The 18,981-nt window shown below is 43.9% G+C and overlaps 2 protein-coding genes across 2 annotated transcripts; both read left to right on the top strand.

The window, feature by feature from the left end:
- Nucleotides 1–9,522: 9,522 nt before the first annotated feature.
- Nucleotides 9,523–15,082, top strand: LOC136523533 (mitochondrial arginine transporter BAC1-like). The gene is made up of 10 exons (XM_066517189.1): nt 9,523–10,013; nt 10,128–10,424; nt 12,878–12,967; nt 13,162–13,260; nt 13,401–13,508; nt 13,617–13,709; nt 13,788–13,988; nt 14,068–14,166; nt 14,266–14,407; nt 14,578–15,082. The coding sequence occupies exons 1-9, from the start codon at nt 9,873–9,875 to the stop codon at nt 14,398–14,400; spliced, it is 1,263 nt and encodes a 420-aa protein (XP_066373286.1). The 5' UTR covers nt 9,523–9,872; the 3' UTR covers nt 14,401–14,407; nt 14,578–15,082.
- Nucleotides 15,083–16,317: 1,235 nt separating this feature from the next.
- On the top strand, nt 16,318–16,995 carry LOC136538730 (uncharacterized). The gene has a single exon (XM_066530693.1). It carries the CDS (start codon nt 16,333–16,335, stop codon nt 16,993–16,995), a length of 663 nt encoding a protein of 220 aa, XP_066386790.1. The 5' UTR covers nt 16,318–16,332.
- The last annotated feature ends 1,986 nt before the right edge of the window (nt 16,996–18,981 follow it).

The raw sequence follows: 18,981 nt of genomic DNA, 5'->3' as shown, positions 1-18,981 counted from the left end.
TAGATATACATCTAGGAGGCAGCGCATCGTTCAGAGGATATATTATTACTTCCAGGAGGCAGCGCTATTATTATCCACATTGTTGTAGGATCATTAGGCAGATACATATCACTACCTAGTTATGCAGGCATACGCAATCTTGATGATGGCACATCTTTGTAGTTTGTGCATATATGAAATAATAAGATTCAATAAAATCGGTGATGTCCATATAGCAGGAATGACAAATGCAAAGGGTTGGGTCATTTTGTGGACAACAGGCCCTTAGAAATTTTTGCCAATATGTATACATGTCTTGGAAAGCGGGAATTCTGATGGAACTGCCAACACAACATGACAGATAAAAGCTATAAACCAAGTCTGTAGTATGCAGTGTGTTGTAGCTAACTGGGAAGCTGTTTTTTTGCACATCCTGGAGAATTGGGGAAGTTGCTTTGGTTGCCATCTTGGTACTGAACCCGGGACATCACGGGTTGGAATACAAAGGTGCTAGTTTTTTTATAGCAACGATGATTGAAACTGCAAGCTATAAAATGATATTGCAAATTCATATATCTAGAAACGGAAGCAGTGAAAGAAAACTCTAAAAACAGAGCAGCAATTAAGGAAGTATGCACCATGCCCATTCATTATTATATATTGAAGACAATTTAAGATAGAAGCTAGAAAGCTATGATTAACCATGAGTACTGCAGCAATCACTCGTGGCCAGGTTTTTTTTATGAATAGCAACTAGCGCTGCAAGCTGTGAAATAGACATTGCAAGTTCTGTATATGTGAACTCATATATACACCGAGAAATATAAGTGGTGAAGCAAACCTCCGAGAATAGAGCAATAACTAAGTAACTACGCAATGCAAATTTAAAAGTACGTCTCTCTAGCAAGGAAAGGTCAGAATTGTAGAAGTATAATCTATTATCAAGTTGTCGAGGTTTCATATAGCTTCAATCCAGTTATGTGAACTTGAGAGGCAGACATTTTTCACCAAGCCACAAGCCTGACCATACGGTATATGGAGCAACTGAATAACCAATGTTTTATGGCTTGGAAAAATGAGTTAGGACACCAAATCGCTTACTTGCCCTTCCGGTGTTTCACCAGGACACATCATTCCACCAATGTGAATTATGCAATTGTGGGGTCTTGCCAATTTTCCTATTGACTACATTAGAACAAAATTTTATAATCAAGTATTCATGGAGAAGTATTAGATGGAAGAAAATATGGGATGTCCACCTTCACATCCAATTGGAGAGTTTAGGCTCCGGAGATGCGAAAGTGTAGAAGCATAGTTGAGCCGATTAAGCACCTTTATAAGAAAGGTTACGGAACATGGATCAGCAATTTTTTCACTAAATCGTGTCAGATGTAGTGACTTAAAAATTAGTTGGAGGGAACATATAAAATAGAAGGTACATTAATCATGTAATCTGGCATATAAAATTGAAGGTTATACATTTTATGTTAGAACCCATGGATGTGTCTAATCTTCATCATGAACAATAATCATGTAATCTGACATGATTGCTGTAAAAATTTGCATACCTGTGTGGGGCTAGAGGGGATCAAACCCATTTTCTCTGCAATACTCAACTTCTTTTTGGCATAGTCATAATAGGTCTTGAGCCTTGGAACCTGCAAATGAACTTAGCTTCCAGATAAGTGAAGTCAAGCGAATATTTGGAACACATTGAATTAAAAACAGAATAAAGGTACATAAAAATCTCGAAGGAAAAAAAGAGTCAACTAAATCTTTCTTTGACAGCGTCCATGATCAACCAATAAGCTTCACTCTCTGCAAGCTACACATAGAGAAAAATTGCTTAGGGGAAAGGACAATTCCATGTTACACTAGATATCCAAAAAACAATGAAAAAAGGCAGAGCTAATTTGACTCTCGAAATTTTGTGTGTACTACTGTAAAGAATCATATAGCATTACCTCAAAAAGATTAATCTGAGCATCAACATCAACTGGCAGATTTTCTGAAAGCTAGAGAACTCCTCTCCTAAATTCTGTGAGTTTACCTAAGACAATTAACTACATGAGGCAAGCAGAGGCATCACATACCGATCTTATGAATAGAATTGTCATAAAGAAAAAACAAAAGTTTACATTTTGAACAACAAAAGACAATATAAATGTCAGTGCACTAAAAAACAGGAAAGAATATAGCTTGACAAAGTGTACATTGATAATGACTCAACCAGCGTCAACGCACAATCACTGCAAATCACATGAGCCTATAGCAATGACTCTCATCATGGATCTATATTGAGTCAAACATCTATTTTTGGTTGCATCTAATGCTGCCCAGCCAGATTAGGCGTACAAAGAAGTAGTTTTTTCCTATAAAATATAGGCAGTAAGATGCAGGCCTAAACTGATAAGGTGATCACTTTGCTAAGGTGATCACTTTGCTAAAAGGCACCATAGGCAGCAAGGCATAAGCCTATATCGCTAAGCTGATCGCTTTTTAGAAGCTATTATTAGCAAGCAAAGCAAACCATGAGGCACTATATTGCTACTGCAACTTATATACATACAAACGGCATAGGAACTAATATTAGCTTAGTGGTACTCCAAAAAAAAATATAGAGATAATTCTTGATGGTGCTACAATGTTATCTGGAGAGGTGATCTACCACTTCTCTTTTCATAAAATCACATGATCCACATATGAACACACCTATGAGAGATATAACTCACCTATGCAGCAAATGATCCACATATGAACACAAAAGAAGTTCAGGCCGACAAGAAATTCATGTTCTTCTATAATAAGATAAGCGACAACGATGGGAACACCACAATTATCAGCAAAGAAATTCTGAACACATATGGAGCTGAAACAAGAGGCAGCAATATTATCAATATACCAAATACAACGCGTTTGTGCTAATTGATATACTGCAGAAACACTACAGAAGTTAATTACATATTTCATTACAGCCAAGACAACCAGCTAATACGTGGTTAACAGTACCAATTTTAGTCAATTGGCTACCTAAAAATGGCTACAGCAAAAGGCAGGAAGGTAATCTAACGACAAACTGTGACGAAATTATTGTTATGACATGCAGGTGCAGGGCATCATCCACATAGCCGTACCTCTATATAAACAGCCACGTCCTTTTCCCATTTTATTACCCTATCGAAACATATATATTATGTAGCAAGATAAAAGAGAGCAATTGGTCTACAGCTGTATATGGTTGTACCGAAAGCAGAGAACAAAATATATAGTAATCTACTACAAACAACTCTTAATAACCAAAAAAACTAAGGTTGTTCCCAAATTCATGCCTAGAAAGGAGAAAATCAGCTACAATTGTTTATGTAGCATGATTTCTCATGTAACCAAATGAGGAGCGATGGATATGCCCAATTTGATAGATTGGAAGCATAATAACTATTTTTTTAATTTAGCATGTTGCACAGCAGGATAAACTAACGCGAAAGAAATGACCTTGTAGTTGAGTAGTGATGCAGTGTTGCTCATTGAGAATCATCCGATGGAAAGTGCTTCCCATCCATGCACCTGCAGATTTGTAGTGCAAAAGATTAATGGCTCACAAAATACAACATGTAAATTAGTATAGGACATTCTTACTATGATGGTTGCATGAACTGACCTATGTCCTCAAACAGTGACGATGCACTCATGGACAGAGACATAACTGCTAGGAAAGGTCCCCAAGACAAGGCAAGAATTTATTTCAGCAGGTTAAGAACTATGAATTATACAGTTTGAAAGAACTTACTTTAGTAGGATTGTGAAGCTTATCAGGTTTGTGAGACTACACAGACTGAGATAAAAAAAGAATGGATTTAGTGAGGTTTTCCCCAAACCCTGCACAGAGCGGGAGCTCTTTGCACTGGGTACGCCCTTTTCTAAAAACTTTGATAACACTAACCTGTATTTTAAGTTTAGGCTAATGCCGCACTTGGGCACTACAGAATCAGGTAGTGCCTCCCTCCTATTCCACTTTAGTCCTGCTCCTATTCTCCTCAGATGGACGCAATGCTCTTCCTCTGTCTCAAAGCCATCTTCCCTGATACCATGGCTCTCATCCCTCTCTAAATACGTGAACCCACAGATGCATCCAATTTAAGTAACAAAGCACAAAATTAAAGGAAACTGTAATGTACAAGATATTCAGAATACATCACATGGCCTCAAACTCTGAAGCATTTGCTATTGCTCTGCCTCAAAGCTACCTCCTCTCATGTTGTGGCTCCATCCCCTTGTAAATATGTGAAACCACAGAGGCATCAAACTTAAGTGGTAAAGCGCAAAATAAAAGGAAAATGTAATGTAAAAGATATTCAGAATACATCACAAGGTGTGAAATTCTGAAGTAGCAACTGATGAAATGGGCAAAACTATTTAACCCATACGCCACTGCAGGTTGTAAGATCATGAAAATCAACTCATGCGGGGCTATAGTTATTTTAGAATTTCCATAGATGACATATGATGAATGTCTGGCCACAAGCAGATTAAGCATCTGTGACTAAAGTGACTACATCTTTTATGGTGTGGTGAATTTCACTGCTTGTCACATACATTGTTAATCAAACTACAAATCCAAAGAAATCAGCGGCTATTTAGAAGCGGCGAGTCAGCACGAACTCTTGATAACCAATAGGAGGTGCTGAAATCTCAAAATGGGCTTGTCTTCTTGTCACAGCAGATAGCCGTGGCTCCATTCCAGCACGACAGTTTAATGAACAAGCAAAAACTGGACTAATTGAGAAAAAAAATAAAGACACACTTTCACAGCAGATAGCGTGAGTACCTTGTCTTCTTGTCACTTACTCATGAGACATGACCAAATTAGGAAGGCGAAGATTTCGAAGAAATTCCTCACCTGGAATGGATCTAAATAAAATAGTATGAGACGCAGCCAACGTGACTTGGAACTAAAAATACCTAATAAACAAGATGACATATGAACTTGATAGGTCAAATATAGCACATACAACAAATCAGGAGGGAGCCTACGTCATCGCCGCCACCGGCCACACAAGGCGATGGAAGCCCTGGCGCCATCCTTAGGAACCGTGCCGAACACATGGGGACTGGCAGCTAGGGTTTCATGAAGCACGGGAGGAGATGTAGACTGGCGGGAGGAAGAGGCGTTGGCAGCAACCGGAGGGGCCCACTTTCGCGGCATCGTGGCCGTGGCCAGTGATGGGTGGTGCTGCGCCACAGCCCAGGGTGCACCGTCGCACCCTACTAACGCCTTGCGCCAGCCGGCACGCCACGACATGAGGGAGAGAGGAGGGGAGAGGAGGAGGAGGAGAAGGAGGAGGATGAGGGCCACAGCCGCCGTGCCCACCATCGCAAGCCGTCATCGGCCTGTCCACGTGGGGATGGAGAGGGAGAGAGAGAGCACGACGGCGAGAGGGAGGGAGAGAGAGCACGATGGGGAGAGGGAGGAAGCTGCGAGAAGAATCTGGAATGAAAAGTGAAAGCTGAGTATATATCTGTTCCTCTGGATTCGGCCAAGAAGGTAGAGAAGCCAAGGAGAAGCAGTGGACAAGACGAATAAGCGCATGAGAAGCGCGAGAAGCCGCTTCAGGCAAAAGCCGCTTCGACTAATCTGGGCCACATGATCGAGTATTGGACGGCTGGGAGGTTTTAGGGTGACGTGGACAGGCTGGTTGGCGACCAAAGTCTCATGCTTTGATAAGAGTAGACTAGTCCATCCACGCGCCCTTGCGCGCGTCGACTATCCAACCAAAGATGCAGTGCACGATTGAACACTCATCTAATCTTTAGCAACTGACATGACAAATACTCAGGGTCGTAGCATGAGGATGGTATGTACATATATATGATCATTAAGATAATACAAAATTATATGATCATTCTATCTCTATTTTTTATATAAGTGGGGAAAAGGTATGAACTGCTTGGTTGTTTGCTTACTCTAACAAACAAGTGGTGGGCATCATAGTGTAGGGCTAGCAAGCATCATCGACTATTACCACGTACACTTAACCTAGCAAATTAGTATCAACATTCATATGCCCCATTCGATAATGAGAAATTGATCATTCCTTTACAATTTCAAGTCACAATTAACGTTTAAAAATACATCACATCAACCACAATTTGACCCAAAAATATATGAATATTTCTACTTTTAGTCAATCAAGATAAACTATGTCCCTGAAACCAAGGCCTACCTTAATAATTGGATCAGTGGAATCATCCAAGACTTGTATTACAATACGGTCTGGTGGCCATGTGAGGGCACACGCCGCAGCAATGGATAGCTTGTACACCTGTACAAAGAAATGGTCATTGCAATGATGCGGTGTCAAATTTTATAATATTGCAAGACACACAAGAACATTATTCAGACATCTTGGAAAAACTATGGCCTTTTAGCGTTGTTAGTCAATTGCCCAGCAATGTAAAGGAAGGACTAAACTTGCTTACTACTTGCATTAGGCACAGTGTCTGCATAGCAAGAAATGTACTTGGTCTGAAATAGCCAAATAGTTGAAGCAGCAAACCTCAGAACGAAGCAACCTATATAGCAGCAGAGGCAACATCGTGCAAGACTAAATCGGTATATGGGCAGCATTTTTTTTAAAATGTTAGCATTACAATAAGAGCCCCCAAAACACATTAGAATCAATCTCCACAAAGTCGGTACATGAGGTACTTTGTAGGGATAGATCATCTATAAGCAGTACTGGTATTAGAAATCTAGTGACACCATCAGGAAATTAGGAAAAGACAGACTATGTGAGACTAAACCTCTATCAGCAGTGCACATTCTATATTTGGAAAGGAAAAATGGATCCTGTAAATCGATCAAACTGACTAATAGTAGAAACAGATTGTGTGAATCAGAGTACACGATAAAACCTTGAGGTAAAAAAACAATTAGATTGCAAAGATAAGTTTATTCTTACCAAGAGTGGTTGTTCAACCTTTTTTCATGGCATGCAACCATCCATCCACCACACTGATCTGCAATATTGTTCGCATCTGCTCTGCAACAGGTATTGTTTTTACAAATTTAGCCAATAAAAGGAGCAGCTGCTTCTGATCCTTGCAAATAATGAGACAAAGCTTTTGTACCCAAGGCAATTGCAGATAATGATATGTCATGTTCCCCTAAATAACATGATGAAGCAAACCAAAATTTATAGCTGGTATAGAAAACACAATCTTTAGTCGCTGCCACTGAACTTGACATCATGGCATCCCCTCAGCGTGGGCTCGTGCCTCTGCACTTTGGTGCTGCCCTTCAACAATCCAGTGCCTTGGCAATGCAGGATGCTCATAATTTATTTGAACAGGCTATTCACCTGGTGAATGTTTTGTTCACAGTAACAGGAAAAACAACAAAAGAAGTATGAATAGGCCATTTTCCTTGTTATTTTTCATGTCTTTAAAACTATAGAATCAGATTTTCATGGTTTCAAATAATTTACCTGAAGATATTCTAGATATGTAGTATGTCACCTGCACATGATCTACAACATCGAAGTATTTTACTCTTCTACTAAACCTTGCATTTATAAAAGGAAAACATGTTAGAAGAACATAGCAAAATATGGAACAAAATAGAGATGAAATTCAAATCTCTGAGTGAAGGCACTTCGATAGGTAGATAACAATATGGAAACACCACTAAGGTAAAACTCCCAAACTCACAGAACGATGAAGTCTCAGCAGTAACAATGTGCATAGTTCATCATCGGTAACAACAGGAATCCATGTGTCGCTAAACGAAGCTAAGAAAGAAAGCAAACTAAACACTTGCCTCTAATCCTTCATCCATGTCTGGTAACAAATCTGAATAAATCAATCCTTAAATCTAGGGAACTAAACCCTGTAGCTGAAGCACAAATAGAGTAGGGGAAGTGCCCATAGGCATCCATACCTGGTGGCTGGGCTTCTGTGGAGTAGGAGAGAGGCGAGGAGGGGGTGACCCGCCTCCGTCGCCGCGGAAGCACGGGTGGAGGGGTGAGGCACCACCGATCTGCCACCAAGTTGAGCCATCGGTGCCACTGCCGGAGAGGAAGAGGCGATGCGTAGCCGAGGTCGTCGAGCACATGCACCTAGGGTTTCATGGAGCAGAGGAGCAGACGCGGAGCAGTGGAAGGAGGCCACGTCGGGGGGCACCCGGGCCGGCGGCCAACGGCGGGGCACCCACGCGCCGCGTTTTGGCCGGGGACGACCGCCGCCGGGGCCGACACGCGGAGGTCCAGCGCAAGCCGGGGCCGGCGTGGTGCCACCCACGCCTCACGCAGTGAAGCGACGGCGCCGAGGCCTGCTGCCACATGGCGCCACGTCGGGAGAGAGAGGGAGAGGGAGAGAGGAAGGAAGGGAAGCTGGGGGCGGCGTTCCGCGACCGGGAGGAGAGGCGTCGAGCTCGGGAGAGAAAGAGGAGGCGAGATATTTTGAGAAGAATCCAGAAGGAGAAGCAGAAGCTACTGTTTATATTTGGTCGACCGGATTCGGAGCTGATGCAGTAGAAGCTGGCAAAATCAACGCAAAGCGACGAGGATCTGTATGAAGCTTATTTGAACGAAAGCCGCTACAAGAAATCTGGGCCACACGACGAACGATCGGACGGCCAGGAGAATTCGGGGTGACGTGGCCACCCTGGCGGCTAAACCAATCTGCTTTGATATATAGAAATAGAAATGCAGTGATCTTCGTGACAGGAGCATGTATCCATGCGTATCTTGGTGTACCGGCCGTGTGTGTATGTCCGTACTTTCGTGTACATGTGTACTTCCTGTACAGTTCAATTATTCAAGAGAATAATATATGTAGACAGGCTTGATGGCTAGCTCACAAACGATTTACGATTCAAAGAGATCGATTCATAGGATGTCAATTTGATCTACCCACGTAGAGCAGTGGTCGGTAGATATATATCGTGTAGGACGTTTGACATTGTCATAGAATTGCATGCTTGATGGCGATAGTGCATGTCGATGCAGTTTAGATTAGTTGCAGGTAGAGGTAGCAGATCCGTTCCGCTAGCAACGTCGACGTCATCGAAATAGTCATGACAGGGACATCGGCATGAGCGTCGACGTCAAAGGTCGGCGGCGGCTTTAACGGCGATGTCAATGTAGAGCTTGCCGTGCTGATAATGTGCTATAAAACATGTCGCTAGCGGTTCGGATCTTTTCCTCTCCATCTCTCATGATCAACGTAGCAGATGAAAGTAGAAGAACAAGTAGACACAAGATAGGAAGACTATTCTTTATTTATCTAAATATTGATAATTACAATATATAACTTCCACGTATATATAGTCCTACTAAGATTTAAGAGTTCAATAAGAGCCCATATATAAACGGACTATGATTAAGATTTTTTCTTCTCTTTTCCTTCCACGATACCGTATTTACAACAATCTGAACCGTCTGCTTCAGATGTGACTGTACAACTCTGAAGCTAACCTATACTAACGGGCTGCTAGCAGCCGGCCCATCAGCCCAAGGACGACGCGCTAGGCATCCACCAAGCCGCCAACGCGACGCTCGGCAGCGTCGCCGCGAACGATGCGGCTCTGTGGCTGGGCGTTTCGATGTTCCCCACAACGCCGACGCTCCCCTCCCCGCCACCACACGCTTGTGCAGCATGCCAGCAACGCCCGTGCAATCGAGAGCAGGGTCGCGGCCGCCTGCGCGCGCCGAGCTGGAGGGCCGCGTGGCCGCTGGCGCTCGACGGAGCAGAGCCGCGGCCTCCTGCGCCTTCCGAGCTAGAGGGCCGCGTGGCCGTCGGCGCTCGACGGAGCAGGGCCATGGCTGCCGCGTCGGAGTAAGATTGCGGCAGCGAGTCGCCACGACGGCGAGCTCGGTGTTGTAGGAGAGAGAGGGATGGCAGCACCAAAAAAGCGACTGTCGACCCTGCAGCACCGAAAGAGCAGGCCACGGCACTGGCAATGGCGCCGGCGACGAGCTGCAGCGACGAGGAAGACGGCGGCGCAGGGGAAGGACCGACTCGCAGATGACGATATCGTGAGTGTCTTGGGCTTAGATGGGCCGTCGTAACCCAACTGTGTGGCCTGCTGGATTAGTTTTGCAAGCTTTGCCGTTGGATTCTAACGAATGGTTGAGATACGGTGACTGCAGAGAAGAGTCGCTGTGCACAACTGCAGAGGACCTCGTCTCGGCCGGTGCTTCTCGTTCCTTCCTTTCTCCTCCCCGCATTCGCTGCCATACGACGGCGCCGGAGTTCCGGAGGGACCGGGCCATCCTTTCCACTTCTCCCCCAGTTCTGCATTTCCCTCTTCGCAGACATTCGAGTACTTGCGCCCGTCGCCAGTTCTTCAGATGGCCGGAGCGGGCAACGCGGCCAAGGAGTACGTCGCCGGATCCGCTGCCGGCGTCGCCCAGGTCGTAGTCGGCCACCCATTCGACACGGTCAAGGTATATTTCTTTCTTTCTTTTCTTCGTTCTTGCCTTCTTATGCTCCGTTCTCCGCAAATTTTCTATAGACTCTGGATGCTTGGTTGGTCCTATTTCAGCCATGTTATGTCCCAACGATACTGATATTCGATGAAATGCCTGCGAGGTTTCATCAGCACATAGATATCCTACACTTTTACATAGCTTGGGTGGTCAACAATGCTCTTCCATATACATTCCCGTGCTTGTTCAGCTATAAATCGTCGGTGAACCTTGCTTTTCTCGAACGTGCCATTGGCACGGGATTCATTAAGCAGAAGGAGAGTTTTACAAATTAAAGCTGGGACGGTAATTTGTGATTACCGAGCCAAACACTGACAGAGATTACACAGTTGTGATTTACAAAAGAAAATACTTAGGGACCAAGAGAAGGATCAAGCATAGGGACAAAACCCAGCAGGCCCTGAGCTCAGCGGCTAAAGAGCGTCGTGCTCGAAGCCAGTGAGGTTCAGCTCCATGGCAACCGGATCGAAGTTTGGAGCGAAGAGCGCCTGAAGGGCCTCTTGTTTGGAGGGCGACAATGGTGCAATGAAGAAGGCCTTGATACTGTCCAAAGCCGCAGGGTCCGGACCCTGCGGCATATCTGCGATCCCCAGCTTTTGCTTGAGCACATTTCGTGCTTGGACAGTCGGGTTGGAGGCCTTGGTCTTAGCAGCCAGCCTCCCACTCCGACGCACCGACATCACCATTGAAGGTGTCCTGGACCTTCTCAGCCTCGGCATGCTGAGCAACGGGGTCTTCGGTGAACCTTGCTGGTCAGCTCATTCTCGCCTCTGGCCTCATTGTACCTTTTTACCTCTTTGTGGTGGAAAAACATGCAGTTGCCATTGTATATGTATAGTTCGTTTCTTAGGCATATATCTTTATGATCTCACATGTGCATGAAGTTGCTTATAGGTGGTCTGAATGTAAATTATATTGGACCATCAAGACTTGCTCGAGTTATTAATGTCCAGACAGAAAATTAAGCACTGCAGTAGCCCACACATCGTATAACCTAGGTCTAGAAAATTTCGAGTCTTCCCTGTTCACGCCGATGAATTCCCAGATTGTTCTTAAGTGATGTTTTATTAATGCCTTATACTTGAAGGACGGGCCTGGTGCAAGCAGTAGAGTCTTACCGCCTGTGACCCGAAGGTCCTGGATTCGAGTCACGGTCTCCTCGCATTGCACAGGCGAGGGTAAGGCTTGCCACTGACACCCTTCCCCAGACCCCGCACCGAGAGGGAGCTCTCTGCACTGGGTACGCCCCTTATACTTGTCGGGTGTAAACTATATAGTACAGTCCTATGTTGTCATGGCAGTGCGCTAGGTTGCGACGACCTTACATATGGCAGCCACCTAGTTTCTCCATGGTGCACCTAGGTTTTCACCATACTGCTGTATTCACCCCTGTTTTCAAGTGTGTGATTAAGCTAACTTCCAGCTAAATTTGTATAATGTGCATGTTACGGTTAGTAGCACATTATAGAAAATGCGTGTAATTCATGAGGACCCACGCAGATTGCGCACCTAGGAGAGCAGTAGCAGCACCTGCAATACTAGGTCAGTTGAGTAGGCTTAGGGATAGTTGAGGTTTCTTGGTTAGTAAGTCAATATCTTAAATTTATAATCTTAGGAGATAGCAAGTAGTATTATGTTTAGACGGGAACTTAGATTAGATACTGTGCTTCTATGAACAGTGGTGCGTAATAACCACAGGTTTGAGAAGTGGTATATGCACAAACCATTTACTAACAACTGTGGGGAGCTCAGCATCTTAACACCATTAAAAGCTAATCAACCTGCAGTTAATGCTAATCCAGTAATCCTGGTTAAACGTTCATGGGTATCTGTTAGTACTTGATTGGTAAAAAGAATTAAGTATGTACACCATTTCCCCTTAAATTTAGCTAGAATATCGAGTCTTTCTCTATCAAAGTTCAAAACTTATATTTATTCCGGTTTATGGTTTGTCCTCTATCCTAAACAGTGCTCTTTGCCCTTGCTGTCTGGCCTCATTTAGATGGTTTTTTACCCTCGATGAAGGATTTGCCACCAAACTAGGCATCACTTCCATTAGACCCTGATGATCCACATTTCTATTAGATCGTGGCACTGTATGAGTCGATTAAACATAAGTCCATACTCCATAGTACATTGAGAAAGTCAGCTGTAAGTAATATTATGTGAAGTGATACTAACAAATTCTGCATCTGACTGTAGATTCTGTTTGTTAGTTCTGGCCTATTGAACGGTTACTTGGTATACAAGTGTACAAAATCCACAAAACAGCTGGTTCTCTGGATGAAATGATCTTCAATCTGGACGAAATATATGGTTGTCATTGATATAAACTTGGTTCATGTGAATTTAAGATTTTTTTTCGTAACTTTGGTCCATGCGAATTCAAGAGCTTTTTTGCTTGCTGTTAGGTTAAACTGCAAGCTCATAATACCACAGCTCACGGAAAGGTGTACAAGAATGCGTTCCACTGCACTAGTAGGATACTGCTTGAGGAAGGAGTAAGCCCCTTCTTTCATATTGCTCGGTGTCATTACCCTTCTATACTTAAAGAAGGGATCAAATTGCTGTGGCTGTTTTGCCTGCAGTTAATGCTTGGCCCAGTATTGGAACCTGCAGTAGTTAAATTTAAGATTGATATACACTATCATATCAACATTCTGAAAGCTCATTGCATTGCTATTTTCTCTTGCAGATTAGAGGGCTGTACAAAGGTGCGTCGTCTTCATTTATTGGTATAGCTGTTGAAAGCTCCCTTTTCTTTGGCACATATTCCCAAGCCAAACAGTTATTACAGCTATTCAAATGATCTTTCCAACTAAAAGAACTAAGCATATAATTGTTGAACAGTAGCTAAGTAAGCAGGAAGATTGCAAATCTTGAGTCAAGGCCTGGCTTTAGTTTAGTATAGTTTTCTAAAAAAAAATGTGTTTTCAGGGAAGCTATGAGGTTGGTAGGCCACATCTACAGGTAATTATCCCTTCTGCTGCATGCAGTGGAGCTCTGATTAGCTGCATCCTCACTCCAACTGAGCTCACCAAGGTACTGGCATTGGTGCTAAAATCCCTTCTTTTTTTTCTAATTGATGTAAGGACTTATGATGCATGATTCTAGTGACATTTAATGATGTGATGTCAAGACCTTTTCCAGTGCAGAATGCAAGTTCAAGGGAAGGATGTAATCCATGGCGCTAGGTACTCCAGCCCTCTAGATTGTGCTGTGAAAACATTGGAAAGTGAAGGGGTGAGCTCAACTGGCCTTCTACTTCTATTTAGTAGCTTAACAACTGTTACCAGACTAATGAGCTGTTTTGTGCTACAGCTTAAGGGTATATTCCGTGGTGGTTTGGCAACATTATTCAGAGAGGCGATTGGCAATGCTGTCTTCTTCTGCACTTATGAGTACAGTCGATACTGGATGCACAACTATTTGGATTCTCTGAGATCTTCTGATAGCAGTCATTTCGTGCTGGCAAAAGATATTGGGATAGGGGTTATGAGTGGTGGCATTAGTGGAATGGCAGTAAGTATTTACAATTGTTTGAAGTCCTTTGCAGTGCACATTTTACACCCTCATTATGATAAGTGTGTTTTCTCTGCAGTTCTGGACAGCTACCCTACCGCTGGATGTGGCAAAAACCATAATACAGACCGATCCGGACCCTCATGTGAGCCGAAACCCCTTGCAGATTTTGAGAATGGTAGTACTCTCACTGGACCTCATAATGTCGCGTTTTAATTAGCTAGTATCTTGTCCTGATGGAGGCAGTCCACAATGCACATGGCTTGAAATGTGACAGGTTTATAAGAGAGCTGGGATGGGTGGCTGTTATGCTGGACTTGGACCAACTCTAGCAAGAGCATTCCCTGCCAATGCAGCAGCAATTGTTGCTTGGGAGTACAGCGCTAAGATTCTTGGTATAAAGCGAGGCTAGTATTAAGGTACTACTATATGTGAACACGGAATTACTTAATTAAAGATTTAACCTTCTTTTTGTTTGTTCTGCTCCGTTTTGGTTCATTGTCATATTTCGTGGAGATGTCATCTGATGGCCATCTGTTTGTGCCAGTAGACTAACAATATATTTTCTGCGGTTTTCTTGCTATTCCAGGCACTTTGCACTTATCCCGGAATTGGACTGGGAAATACACTGAATTTAATTTTTTTTTGGTTCATTGCGTGGATGCCCCCCACCCCACCCCAACGGGAAAAAGAAGAGGGCAATTCGAACATTGTATTTGTAAAAATGATGGCATCTTTATCAAGTCTCCATGGTCCACTTGTATCTTTGAGTTGCATTAAAAAACTTGCAAATGGTGGTGCATGTAAATTAAACAAGTTAAGGTTACCTATGACCTGTACCATAATCACAAGCTCACTTGAGGTGGTACATGGACTCAACTGTCACCAGATGCATAAATGTATTTTAAGCTGTCCCTCTCACTGATGAATTTTAAGCTGCGGCTGCTATTGTCCTGTACGGCATAAATGTATTATTGCTATTCACTGCAGAGCTACAACGCCGTGTTCGTTTGAGAGAAGCTGATTGTGCCTTATTTTTATAAAGTTGTGCTGTTTAGCAGCCTAACCTTTTTATTGTATTTGATGTGCATCAAGTGTGTGTTTTTTTTAATTCCATTATAGCTCTTCTGGTTGGCCATATATCACAAAAGTATACCGCAGAGCCAAATTATAAGAATTTGGGGCTAACCATGACGAAGACAAAGCAAAAATGTGCTCAGGAGCCGCATCGTGAAATGGTAATGGCGTTGTCCGAACTCCGAAGGGAATTGCTTTCTTTGTGAAGCCACGAGCCCACAACAGCTAAGGGCCCTTGGTTGGGCTTTTTAACCTGTTTCGGCTTTCCAAAGAGCCAAAAGCCAAACAAAAGGTTGAATTATTACAAAAGGTTGAATTATAATTTAGAACGGAGGGAGTATGTTCTAAAATTAATGATTTTGAATTTATATTTTTTGAATTACTCAAATAATCTCGGATGTAGAAACGATAGGCTCTCTTAGGGTTTTCTTGTTTTTTTTTTTTGCATGAAAGCTTACCTCTAGAAATCAATTTCTAAAGGCGGACACGTCTATAGAAATCGTCAACGCACAGGTAGAGATGGCTGAAATGACCGTCTTTACAAATGGTTTTCAATTGCTTCTAAAAATCGTCGACGCACAGGTAGAGACGGCTGAAATAACCGTCTTTACAAATGGTTTTCAATTGCCTCTAAAAATGTTACTATAGTAGTGAATCCTTGATATGTTAAGGGGGACTTTTAAAAAAAAAAAACTTTAGATTATCCAGATCTACTACCACGGCTACAGATCAACAGGAGACGCGTGTTGTGGACTATAATGGTTCATGATGATTACAGGAAACCTCTGCTGTGGAGACATAATTCTCAAGGCATCAACATGAAGCGAAAGGTACTATTTTCTGTATCCGAGTTCCGATAGTTTGCGCAAATGTTTATGCAATGCAATGAAATATGCTACACTACCAGATTATCCACTAGTTTCTGTTTCAAAGTTTATTTTACCTATAACGTTTACCCACGCTTGAATTATTTTCTACTGATGCTACGTCACGGCACAGCAGCATCTGTACCGACAAACTCAACGAACCAATTTAGACGCCACGGAGCAAAACTAGCCGTGCGGTTTCAATTCAGTTGTCATCAGTTTTAAAATACCACTCCCTTAAGCCAACCTCCTCGTTAAAACTCCCCCTGTCCCTCCCCTGCCTTCCAAACGCATCGCAAATTTGCAATTCCATCCATCCATCACTCACTCCCGCGCCCATTCCGTTCAGCCCGGCCGGACGGTGCACGCGCGCCACGCCGCTGAGCGCCACGTCCGTCCCGATGGACTCCAATGCCGCCGTGCTCCCCACGCACACCACGACGACCACGCCGCCGCCCTCCGAGAACCAAGCCGACGAGCTCCGCCACCGGCGCCGCCGCCGCCGCCGCTGCGCCTGCGTCTGCCTCCTCGTCTCCCTGGGCGCGGCTCTGCTCCTGGGCATCACGCTCCTGGTGCTCTTCCTCACCGTGCTCCGCGTCCGCGACCCCACCACGCGGCTCGTCTCGTCGCGGGTCATCGGCTTCGCCCCGGGCCCGGGCCCGGACTTCCAGTTCAACCTCACCATGCTCCTCACCGTGGGCGTGCACAACCCCAACCCGGCGTCCTTCTCGTACGCGTCGGGTGCCGCCCAGCTCTGGTACCGGGGTGTCCTGGTGGGAGTCGCCGGCGTCGACCCCGGCCGCATCCCCAGCAAGGGGGACGGCACCATGGAGCTGGTGATGACCGTGCTGTCCAGCAGCTTCGGCGCGGAGCTGCCGCAGCTGGTCAAGGACATGGAGGCCGGCGCGGTGCCGCTGGACGCCAGCGCCAGGGTGCCCGGGAAGGTCGCCATCTTCAGTGTGCTCAAGCTGCGCGCGGTGGCCTACTCTGACTGCCACGTCATCTTCGGCGTGCCAGAGATGAAAGTCCGGAGCCAGGTGTGCCACGACCACGCCAAGCTCTGATCGGATCCACTGCCGGGGTCTTCTGCTAAATTAAGTTTCTCTAATTTAACAGTTTTTTAAAATATATATTAACGTCTACATGTTGAAATAAAATGTACGATTAAAACATATTTTGTGGAGAATACAGTGAAATTGAATTGATGTAGTAGATGATGGTGCATTTTTCTATAAATTTGGTTAAAGTTAATTTGACTTAAGATAAAATCAAAATAAACTATAATTTGTAGCGAGCATGTAGCATTTAATCTAGTTTTTCACTATGTACACCGCAAGAAACATATTTATTTGTTACTTGTGTTTTAGAATATACAATGGTTAAGAATTTAAGTGATCAAATTTCATCAACTTTGAGCTCCTTTGGGAGGCTCCTCAAACGATTCTTTCATCGGCTCATACGGTCATACCAAATACCAAATGACCAAAAAAAGTAAAAAGTTCTCCGCACAAGTAAGAGTTATTTTTCTATTAGACACGCAGAGCTTAAAAAATGGCAGTGTATCAGGTGCAAACTAACTAACCTGTGTAAACATGAAAACTATCAATTAGGACCACTAGATGCTGATCCAATGGATTTGGTAAGATGTGAGATTTTTTTACGCTTAAGCCCCCCACCCGCCGATCTTTTTTTTTTTTTTGCGCTTAAGCCCCATCACCTTATCCATTGGATCAGCATCTAGTGGTCATGGTCGGTAGTTTTCAAGTTTGCACAGATTAATTGGTTTGCACCTGATATATTAACTAAAAAAGGATGGGTGGTGCCCGGTCACATGGCCGGGCAGTGAGGCAGGTTGAAAGGCCTGTTGGGTTTCTACAAACATTAAAATAATACATATTAGTATAATTTTGGGCCAAATTAAGACTAGTCCTGGGACTATACAGACTTATTCATTGGGCCCGTCTTCCAGGCAACTAAATTGGGCACCTAGCTAGGCAAATCGAACTTAGTCACCCAAATCGAGCCTGCAGTTAATTCTCCAAAAAAAAAATCGAGCCTGCAGTTGACCAACCATACCCACATAAGCCTGCAGCTCAGAGGTGCTTGGTGTGCCTTGTCCGTAGCAGCGGCAGCGGCAGCGTCGACCACAACCTCAGTTATACAGTGACTCAAATCCTACTTAGGCTAAAACTCAAGAGATGTGTGCTATTAGAATTTATAATTTTATTAAGACTTGAATGTAGAATCCTACTAAAAATTGGACTTCTATTTGCATGTGTGACTTGTGAGGACCTTGGAGGGACTATATAATTAAGTGGTGAGAACCTAAGCATCAATCAAGCCAACACAAGGATTACATTCAAGGCTTGTAAGAAGCACTGTTAGGAGCGCTCAAAAGGACAAGACTAAATAGTTGTATTGCACTATATTCTTATACCGGGCAACAATCACCGGATTCGAGAGGATCAAATAAGGTTACGAGAGAAACAATCACTTGTACTTTTTTAGAGGATAAACACTTTAAGTACACACAGAAATTATGTAGGTTTTTGTATGTGGTTAAGCTTGTTGGAAAAAGGGATTTCTAGCAGGTGGGACAAGGACTAACGGAGGCCTTCGCCTAGCCGAGTGCCCTGGGTGAAGGCGTGAAAGATGGAAAGTGGGCCCAAGTCTAATTAGGGTTTCATAAATGTATTCAACCACCTCCCTTTGTACAGAGTTTGAGTCCCCTTTTATAGGGCACTGCTTACTAAGGCTACTCTTTACCATTCTACCCCTTGTCGGTTACAGTACATCCTCAGAATATTTTTATACTAATACAAACCGCTAGGGGTACTTTGGGTGCCTTCTTCTTCAACCGCCTTTGCTTGATGGGCCGCTACCGTGAGTCCGTTTACGGCCCATGGCCCAGCACCGTCGCCCTGCGGAAAGTCTCCCAGTGAAAGCCCTAGTTTGGTTTTGGCTGAATGATGAAACCTAAGTACTAAGCTTTGTCATGAGTGTCATGTGAGCAAGGTTGGTACATACCAAGTGATGGAGCATGATGATGA

Source organism: Miscanthus floridulus, chromosome 2, assembly GCF_019320115.1.
Source record: "Miscanthus floridulus cultivar M001 chromosome 2, ASM1932011v1, whole genome shotgun sequence".
NCBI classification, from domain to species: domain Eukaryota; kingdom Viridiplantae; phylum Streptophyta; class Magnoliopsida; order Poales; family Poaceae; genus Miscanthus; species Miscanthus floridulus.
The sequence above is the reverse complement of the archived record's forward strand: the minus strand, read 5'-3'. Positions and strand labels throughout refer to the sequence as shown.

Bases quoted from the DNA above. Each gene is read 5' to 3' on its own strand.
- LOC136523533 (XM_066517189.1), top strand. From the start codon at position 9,873: ATGGCAGCACCAAAAAAGCGACTGTCGACCCTGCAGCACCGAAAGAGC. The intron at 12,968-13,161 runs GTAAGCCCCTTC...TTTCTCTTGCAG, and splicing joins GGATACTGCTTGAGGAAGGA to ATTAGAGGGCTGTACAAAGG. The intron at 13,989-14,067 runs GTAAGTATTTAC...TTTTCTCTGCAG, and splicing joins GTGGCATTAGTGGAATGGCA to TTCTGGACAGCTACCCTACC.
- LOC136538730 (XM_066530693.1), top strand. From the start codon at position 16,333: ATGGACTCCAATGCCGCCGTGCTCCCCACGCACACCACGACGACCACG.